This window comes from Chiloscyllium plagiosum, chromosome 1, assembly GCF_004010195.1.
Source record: "Chiloscyllium plagiosum isolate BGI_BamShark_2017 chromosome 1, ASM401019v2, whole genome shotgun sequence".
Classification (NCBI taxonomy): Eukaryota; Metazoa; Chordata; class Chondrichthyes; order Orectolobiformes; family Hemiscylliidae; genus Chiloscyllium; species Chiloscyllium plagiosum.
In genome coordinates this window covers 70,555,371-70,565,667 of record NC_057710.1, presented here as the reverse complement: position 1 = coordinate 70,565,667, position 10,297 = coordinate 70,555,371, and the positions used below count along the sequence as shown (strand labels likewise).

Sequence of the window (10,297 nt, the reverse complement as noted above, 5' to 3'; positions counted from 1 at the left end):
ATCTTCTTTGTTACTTCTTCAAAACACTCAATCAAGTTTGTGAGACATGATTTCCCACGCACAAAGCCATGTTGACTATCCCAAATCACTCCTTGCCTTTCCAAATACATGTACATCCTGTCCCTCAGGATTCCCTCCAACAACTTGCCCACCACCAAGGTCAGGCTCACCGGTCTATAGCTTCTTAGCTTGTCTTTACCGCCCTTCTTAAACAGTGGCGCCACGTTTGCCAATCTCCAGTCTTCCCGCACCTCACCTGTGACTATCGATGATACAAATATCTCAGCAAGAGGCCCAGCAATCACTTCTCTAGCTTCCCATAGAGTTCTCAGGTACACCCTGATCTGGTCCTGGGGACTTATCCACCTTTAACCGTGTCAAGACATCCAGCACTTCCTCCTCTGTAATCTGGACAGTTTGCAAGACGTCACCATCTATTTCACTACAGTCTATATCTTCCATATCCTTTTCCACAGTAAATATTGACATGACCAGTATATGCAAAATATTCAGTTAGTATCTCCCCAATTTACTGTGGCTCCACACAAAGGCCACCTTGCTGATCTTTGAGGGGCCCTATTCTCTCCCTACTTTGGATTCTCCTTAATTCTATTTGCCAAAGCTATCTCATGCCCCCATTTTGCCCTCCTGATTTCCATCTTAAATATACTCCTACTGTCTTTATATTCTTCTAAGGATTCACTCGATCTATCCTGTCTATATTTGACATATGCTTCCTTCTTTTTCTTAACCAAACCCTCAATTTCTTTAGTCATCCGGCATTCCCTTTCACCCCAACAGGAATATACTTTCTCTGGATTCTGGTTATCTCATTTCTGAAGGCTTCCCATTTTCCAGCCGTCCCTTTACCTGCGAACATCTGCCTCCAATCAGCTTTCGAAAGTTCTTGCCTAATACTGTCAAAATTGGCCTTTCTCCAATTTAGAACTTCAACTTTTAGATCTGGTCTATCCTTTTCCATCACTATTTTAAAACGAATAGAATTATGGTCACTGGCCCCAAAGTGCTCCCCCACTGACACCTGAGTCACCTGTCCTGCCTTATTTCCCAAGAGTAGGTCACATTTTGCACCTTCTCTAGTAAGTACATCCACATACTGAATCAGAAAAGTGTCCTGTACACACTTAAGAAATTCCTCTCCATCTAATCCTTTAACATTATGGCAGTCCCAGTTGATGTTTGGAAAGTTAAAATCCCCTACCATAACTACCCTATTATTCTTACTGATAGCTGAGGTCTCCTTACAAGTTTGTTTCTCAATTTCCCTCTGACTATTAGGGGGGGGTCTATAATACAATCCCAATAATGTGATCATCCCTTTCTTATTTCTCAGTTCCACCCAAATAACTTCCCTGGAGGTATTTTCGGGAATATCCTCCCTCAGCACAGCTGTAATGCCATCCCTTATCAATAATGCCACTCCCCCTCCTCTCTTGCCTCCCTTTCTATCCTTCCTGTAGCATTTGTATCCTGGAACATTAAGCTGCCAGTCCTGCCTATCCCTAAGTCATGTTTCTGTAATTGCTATGATATCCCAGTCCCATGTTCCTAACCGTGCCCTGAGTTCACCTACGTTCCCTGTTAGGCCCCTTGCATTGAAATAAATGCAGTTTAATTTATTAGTCCTACCTTGTCTCTGCCTGCCCTCAGCTGTACCACTCTCAGATTGATCTCTTTCCTCACTAATCTCCCTTGGTCCCACCCCCCCATTTTACTAGCTTAAATCCTCCCAAGCAGTTCTAGCAAATTTCCCTGCCAGTATATTAGCCCCCTTCCAATTTAGGTGCAATCCATCCTTCTTGTATAGGTCACTTCTACCCCAAAAGAGATTCCAATGATCCAAAAACGTGAATACTTCTCCCATACACCAGCTCCTCAGCCATGCATTCATCTGCTCTATCCTCCTATTCCTGCCCTCACTAGCTCGTAGCACTGGGAGTAATCCAGATATTACTACCCTTTAAATTTCTGCCTAACTCTCTGTAATCTCCCTTCAAAATCTCAATCTTTTCCCTTCCAATGTCATTGGTTCCAATATGGACAATGGCCTCCTGCTGGCCCCTCTCCCCCATGAGAATATTCTGCACCCTCTCTGAGACATCCTTGATCCTGCCACCAGGGAAACAATACACCATTCTGCTTTTTCTCTGCTGGTCATAAACGTCTGTCTGTACCTTTGACTATAGAATCCCCTAACACAATTGGATCTCTTGGAAGCCGACGTACTCTCGTTGACCCCTAATTTGGGTCAATTTCAGATGAGAGCATTCCAGTGCTCTACCTACTGCCCTCCTATATCTCAAATATAAAATCATCAAAAACACTGCTCCTGGAATCTTATCCTGCACAGATTCATTCACCAATCCTGATCCTCACTAACTTACATTGTTAACTGGGCTTGTAACTTACTAACTTACAAGCCCAGTGCACCTGTGCTTCAAATTTAAAGTTTTTATTCTGTATGTTTAAATCACTCCACACCCTCACCCATCTAGTCTTCTCTAGTACTGCTACCCAATGAAGTTTTGAGTTTCTCAGATTCTGGTTTCATGCATTTCCAACTACTCACTCCCAAATCCAACTGGCACCTACCTCAGCCCCAAACTTCAGATTTTTCTTGACATACCCATGGGGGATACGTTCCAAGACCTACCGCAAAAGCCCAAAACCGCAGATAGGTGTGAACCCATTCATTTAAAATGGGAAAGTTAGCTTCCTGGCAGTCCCCTGATTCCAGAAGGTTCACTATACAGGGGAACCTCGATTATCCGAATGTGATGGGCGAACACTATTTCGTTCGGATAATCAATTATTCGATTAATCGATTAAATGCCTTTCCTCTGGGGCTCAGAGTTTTTAAAGGTCTGCTCCCTGCTCAGGAGACTGCAGCAGCACACAGCACTCGACGCCCCACCCCACCCCCAACTTCCAAAACCTTCCTCTGCATTCCCCCAGCCCTATCCCCAAAACCTTCCTCTGCATTCCCCCAGCCCTATCCCCAAAACCTTCCTCTGCATTCCCCCAGCCCTATCCCCAAAACCTTCCTCTGCATTCCCCCAGCCCTATCCCCAAAACCTTCCTCTGCATTCCCCCAGCCCTATCCCCAAAACCTTCCTCTGCATTCCCCCAGCCCTATCCCCAAAACCTTCCTCTGCATTCCCCCAGCCCTATCCCCAAAACCTTCCTCTGCATTCCCCCAGCCCTATCCCCAAAACCTTCCTCTGCATTCCCCCCGACACTGCCCCCCGCAAACCCCGGCCCCACCCCCAAAACATCCCCCATCCCCATTCAGCACCGCCCCCGCCCCTCTCCAGGGCTGCCAGATTGGACACCAACAAGACTGCTGCTGCTGCCTTTGTGGGATAAGTCTCTAAATAGCACACACACACACACACACTTAACTACAACTTTTTGACAGGTTCCACCTCTGCTCTGTACAGGACAATGTTGGTCAGATTATCTGGGGAAGGGGGAGGGCGGGGTGTGGCTTTAGGTTACACTCCTCTGCAGAACATCAGGGAAAGTGTGGGGAGAGAGAGGACGGGAGGTCAGTCATTTGAAGACGGTGCCTGTTTAACCCCTGTAAACAAAAGACACAATCTCAGTTAGAAACACATTTTGTTTCTAATGTAATGTTTCTATCGGGACCTCGAGATCTCCTTTGGATAATCGGTATTCGGATAATTGAGGTTCCACTGTAATATGCTCAGGCCACAGTAGACCACAGGAAACTGAAACCGCCAAAAAAAGATTCTGTGGATACAGCGGTCGACCTGTCAAACTCCTAACCTCTCCTTCAACCTCACTTTTTTTCTACTATACCTCAATCACACTGGAGTAATTTTCCAAAGTAAAAGATTCCAACAAGAATCCAAGTTGTTGTACAGTGAAGTTGGATTTTTAAATAGCAGCCAGTACTCCTTACAGGAACCTCTGCAACTATTACAGTTCAAGGATCTGCCATGTTTGCATCCTTTGACCTGGATTATCCACTTTAAAGTCAAAGTTCCAGGATGTGGGCATTTCAACCACAAACATTATGCAACTTGTGGTGGCAATTTTTTTTAAAATTGCACTTACTTTTCCACGTTACACTATAGCATTTCAATGTTGCTAGGTCTAGTTAGCTTCAAATTTCTTTCAGCATGCATTTGAGAGAAAAACTTTGTTAATGCTTTGGTGCTATGCCAATTCGTCCACTTCTATGGAAACCACTTGCATTTTGTGAGAACTAATACTTTTTTTTTAAAAGCTGTATCTTTAATGGCAGCTACTGTGCATTTGAAATACTAATTTATCACATTAGAGAGTAGTTCTCAGCTGTCAAAAACTTGTTAAAAAGGACTAGATCACAGTTTCTTGCTCAAGCCCCCAATTAAATACGAAGTGTCAATACACCTAATATGACTCTTCCCTTTCAACCAAAAACTATTATTGTGGACTAATATTTGGCTCACAGGATGCCTAATGTTTTCTTACATGGTAGCTAGTTATAATTCCTCAGAATTAACAATGTTGGCAGTTACACTAAAAATTAGCAAAATTCATGTGCAACACTACTGAAAATTATCTCCCGAGGTGATGAACTCAAAACTTATACACATTTATAAAACAAACAAAATAAAAATACATTGCTTAGTTGAGTAGAATCCAGGGGCAGCTGTGGAAAACGTAAGATCCAAGACGGCAGCCAAATAGGGCTCCTGAGCCAGATCTCGTCTGCTCCATCCATTTCACTTATTTATTTTCATGATTTTTTGTTCTTCCTTCTTAATTCCCATCCTCGGGCAGTAATAGCAATGCCTGAGGTGAGAAGGCCCAGCCCGATGGTAAAGTTGGTGGAGGGGCCCGATACCAAGTGGCGGTCAGGCCTGGCTCAGAGTGGTGGCCAGCGCAGACTCATCTGTTCAGTCTTCTCTGCTTAGGGGGACTACCATTTTGAACTTTATACTTTCTTATTCTTCCAATTTATCCCTAAGATTTTGTACCTAGATACCTTTTGTACCTAGGATGGTATCATAAGCAGTGACTTTGTAAACTTTTCACTGTACTTGTGAGTATGTGACAAATATTCTTCTAATTTTAAAACTTAAATATCCTAAAATTATCAAAATGATACATATATAAATGATACATTGCCTACACAACTTGGTAGCAATGAGGAGGAAATACCTTTACCTTTCTAGCACAAGTTCTGTTTGAACTGGATCCTCGCTATTAGAAACAATGTGAGGGTAGAATTCGGCTGGAAATTCCAGTAAAAGTCTATCGATGAGACACAGACGACCAAGCAAAGCCTGCCAATTAGTAGATTCTGTTGAGGTGCCCAGTATACAGCTTAAGACATAGTCAACACCTCCAACTCCAATGGATGCTGCAGGGAGGAAGAAACAAGTGTATATTTAGCATTGAATTTTATACCAAGACCTCTACAGAATATTATGCTTGCTCGATGTAGAAGTTAGGTTAAGGATATTACAAATCAGTACAATTAATAATTATGAATGGAGAAAAAAAACACCACACAGCAGCATTGACTACAATAGCATGAAAAATGTCAGTTCTCACTCACGTCTCTCCATTACATTTGCTAATTAGCAATAGTAGATAACTTGACCATCTGAACTTGATAAAAACAATGACTGCAGATGCTGGAAACCAGACTCTGAATTAGCGGTGCTGGAAAAGCACAGCAGTTCAGGCAGCATCCGAGGAGCAGTAGAATCGACGTTTCGGGCAAAAGCCCTTCATCAGGAAATGAAGGGTTTTTGCCCAAAACATCGATTTTACTGCTCCTCCGATTCTGCCTAAACTGCTGTGCTTTTCCAGTACCACTAATTCAGACCATCTGAATTTGTTCCAACATTCAAGTTCAATCATAGATGATCTATACTTCACTCCCATTGACTTGTCTTTAATCCATTTCACTTGATACTATATCTAATAATAATCTAATGATCGTAATCTCAAAACTTTCAACTGAACCCTATCATCTTCTGTGGGCAAAGAGAGCTCCAGATTTCTACTACCCATAATGCGAGTAAGTGCTCAACTTAATTCCTAAATGGTTCAACTCTAATTTTAAGATTTTGTCCCTTGCTCTAGATTTTCCATACCAGAAAACAAACCATCTAATCCTTTCAAATGCCTGAGTTTAAATACCTCAATTAAGTCAATACTCACTCACTCCAAATTAAAAACAAGGTTACTATCCTCATAACTCTTGAAGCCACGGTCTATTGCAATTAATATTTTACTTTACTCCTCCAAGGCTTATACTTTTTTTAAAAAAGCGTGGAAGCAGCCCCTTCGGCCCAACTAGTCCATACCGACCCTCCAAAGAGTAACCCACCCAGACCCATTCCCCTGACTAATGTACCTAGCTCTTTGGGTTATTTAGTATTACCAATTCACCTAGCCTTCACATCTTTGGACTGTGGGAGGAAGCCGGAGCACCCGGAGGAAACCCACGCAGACACAGGGAGAATGTGCAAACTCCACACAGACAGTCGCCTGAGGCTGGAATAAAACCAGAGTTCCTGGCACTGTGAGGCAGCAGTGCTAACCACTGAGCCATCGTGCCACCAGTATGTCAGAAGCATTACTTAGCATTCTAAAAACAAAAGCAAAATGCAATTTGCCATTTGGATTGCTTTTTTCATCTGTGCATACATGGTTTTCAAAATCGCATTTTAATACCATACTTGTTATTTGTTATTAGGAAAAAAAATCCAATTAATCTCATTGGATCCAAGTGGATGCCCGCACAGTTGCCAATCCTGAACTCCACTTGCTAGTCTTGCCGAATCATTCAACTTACGTCCTTTTATAAATTCTCAATACTGCCTACACAAATCATTATGACTCCTAACCTATCATCACTTTCAATATAAGCAGACTTCTGGTGAAAACTAATCATTACCATCATGTCAATCAGGGTACATTACCATTATTCCTCCTGTCTTCTACCTTCCAACAAATTATTAAGCCAGGACGTAACGACACATTCAAAACTACAGCCTTTTAGTTTTCATAAAAATTTCTGATGTGAATCTTGTCAGAGTGGAGGTTCATTTGGACAATATCCTAACACTTCCCTGACCACCAGGTTAGTTTAATTTTCCCAGGGTTTCACCAGATTCAGAGATGACCCTTTTCCTGACAATTCCAATGCTCATTCAGTTCCTGATGACAGTTTACCATTAGTGATCGAGAGGCTACTGGAATTGGAGGTCTGCAGTTTCCAAGCAACTCCTTTCTCATAACAGTGAGATTTCCACACCTAGTCTATTTGAATTACATGTGTGTTGGTTATAATTTTCTCAAATATTTTCTTATGTGGGAATGTCACTATAATAGGAGAAATGAGTTACCTGGAAAATACAGACCTCAGATGGCAGTTTTCTTTCCCAAAGGACATCAATGAATGAGATGCATCGAACAGGCAAAACAGGCAGCTTGAGAGAAATGAATTTTCTTAACAAGACGCTTACATAAAAGGTGCAGCATAAAATACACAAGTAAATATTAATACCAACTGTATCTTGCCTGATTTAAGAATTTCTCTGCTCACAGCAAGCTCTCCTGACTGGCCTTTGCACAATTCCAACAGTGTCGAAACAGAAAGTTGGCTTGTACGACTGAAAAATCAAATGCATAAAAAGGATAAATGAAGTTGTACGTATAATATTGTTTTTCCTTCTAACATTATCACATTACTATTTAATACTTGCGTAGTTTACATTAAAAGCATCTTGGAATAGTTCAGTGCTTTAGAAAACAAAAAGAAAAAAAAAGTGAGCTCTTGCCAAGCAACGGACTGCCCCATGATGGAAAAGAGAGAGGAGAAAAAAAAAAACTTATTGTAGAAAGAGAAACATCCATAAGTTTAGGAAGTGCATAGATTTCTTTGGAGAGGGGAAAGAAAAGCAGGTTATTTACAGGAAAAAGGTCTGTAGGTACAGCAGTGTATTTGAGTTGTCTCCAAATTAGTCAGGGCAGATTAAAAGTCACTTTGAATGGCATAGATGAAAAAAGCTCCAAAACAAGGAGGCTTTGAAGTTGTTCGAGAGGAAGACATTCTACAAGGCTGTTTGAATGCACACATTTAAAGAATACATTTTAAAGTGACCAATCAGTTGTTAGTTTTGCACACACAGACATTAACTAAAAAGATGCAGAAGCTTGCTTGAAAGAAAGCAAGTACAACCATGCCAACCAAATAGGAACTTTAAAACAGAAGATAAGCCTTCAGAGAGGTTTGATCATCTGTAATGTTTCAGAGGGTATATAAAGGATATAAATTCAGCCCCCAAGCTGGGGTGGTGTCTCACACGCTGTGTGCTGCAGCAGTCTCCTGAACAGGGAGCAGACTTTAACAACCCTGACACCCAGAGGAAAGGCACTTAATCGATTAACCAAATGATCGATTATCCGAACGAAATAATGCACATCCATCTCGTTCGGATAATCAAGGTTCCCCTGTACTCCAACTGTGGTCTGACCAGAGCCTTATATACCCTCAGCAGTATTTCTCTGCTGTTGTATTTTAGTCCTCTTGAAATTAATGCTAACATTGCCTATGCCTTTCGAACTGCCAACTGAACTTGCATATTAACCTTAAGATAGTCCTGTACTTCAGATTTCCAAAGACCTTCCTAATTTAGAAGATAGTTTGCGCCTATATCAAAGTGCATAACCTCACTCTTTTTCACACTGCATTCCATATTCTACTTTTTGCCCACTCTCCTAGCTTGTCCCAATCCTTCTACAGTCTCCCCATTTCCGCAACACCAACTGTTCCTTTGTCCAGATTGTTAAAACGTATGTGAATAGTCGTGATCCCAACACTGACACCTGCAGAGCACCCTGAAAAACACTCCTTTATTCCCACTATCTGCCTTCTGCCAGTCAGCTAATCCTCTGAACATGCCATTTCTTTGCCCCTAACATCACAGACTCCAAACTTATTTCACAACTTGCCTATCAAAGGCTTTCTGGAAATCCAAATAGATTACTGTCCACTTGCTCCCTTTGTCTAACTTACACCTTCCCTCCTTAAATATTTCAAACAGATTTGTCAGGCATGACCTCCCTTTCACAAAGCCATACTGACTCAGCCCTATATTACCATGCGCTTCTGAGTACTCTGCAATCTCATCCATAATAATGGACTTGAAAATCTTACCAGGGACAGAGGCCAGGATAATCGGCCTATAGTTTCCTGCATTTTTCCTCGGTCTTCTTAAACAAGGATGTTACATTAGCCATTTTCCTGTCCTTTGAGATGCACCCTTTTTCCAAAGGTTCTTGAAAAATCACTAATGCTTCTACAATCAGCTCAGTGATCTCCTTCAGAATGGGCGTGTTAGGTGCATTAGACAGGGGTAAATATAGGGAATGGGTCAGGGTGGGATACTCTATGGAGGTCAGTGTGACCTTGTTGGGCCAAAAGGCCTGTTTCCACACTGTAGGGAATCTAACCTAATCTCCACTTTGGGTGTAGTCCATTTGGTCTAGGTGATTTATCCACCTTCAGAATTTTCAGCTCCCCCAGCACCTTTTCCTTCATCATCACGGCCACTGCTGTCATCTCTGCCCCAATTCTTTTGAAGTTCCGGTATTGTGTTCATGCCTTCCACTGTGAAAACTGATGCAATGTATCTACTCAGATCCTCTTCTATTTCTTTGTTCCCCATTACTTCTTCTCCAGCCCATTTTCTAGTGCTCCAATGTCAACTCTGGCCTCTCCCTTACCTTTTAGATACTGAAAAACCTCTTGCGATCATCTTTTATATTACTTACTAGCTTACCCTCATTTCATCTTCTACCCCCTTATTGCCTTTTTAGTTAACCTCTGCAGGTTTTTAAAGGTTTCCTAATCTTCACCATATTTGTATGCTTTTTCTTTTGCTTTTGCTTTTATGCTGTCCCTGACATCCCTTGTTAGCCATGGTTGCCTCACCCTCAGCCTAGGAGGTTTCATCCTCCCTGCTAGACTCCCCTTCCAACCAACTTTGACCAGCTCCTCCATAAGACCATAAGACATAGGAGCGGAAGTAAGGCCATTCGGCCCATCGAGTCCACTCCTCCATTCAATCATGGCTGATGGGCATTTCAACTCCACTTACCCGCATTCTCCCCGTAGCCCTCAATTCCTTGTGACATCAAAAATTTATCAATCTCTGCCTTGAAGACATTTAGCGTCCCAGCCTCCACTGCACTCTGCGGCAATGAATTCCACAGGCCCACCACTCTCTGGCTGAAGAAATGTCTC

At 42.1% G+C, this 10,297-nt stretch overlaps 1 protein-coding gene across 2 annotated transcripts in view; it reads right to left on the bottom strand.

Annotated features, from left to right (window-relative positions):
* Positions 1-10,297, bottom strand: part of map3k1 (mitogen-activated protein kinase kinase kinase 1, E3 ubiquitin protein ligase) — a 128,735-nt gene that overhangs the window by 21,432 nt on the left and 97,006 nt on the right. For both annotated transcript variants that reach the window (XM_043689029.1, XM_043689038.1), the window contains exons 12-13: positions 7,570-7,661; positions 5,200-5,395 (exon numbers count right to left, since the gene is read on the bottom strand). In XM_043689029.1, the coding sequence (XP_043544964.1) occupies positions 5,200-5,395; positions 7,570-7,661 (288 nt within the window). The remainder of the gene's footprint in view (positions 1-5,199; positions 5,396-7,569; positions 7,662-10,297) is intronic.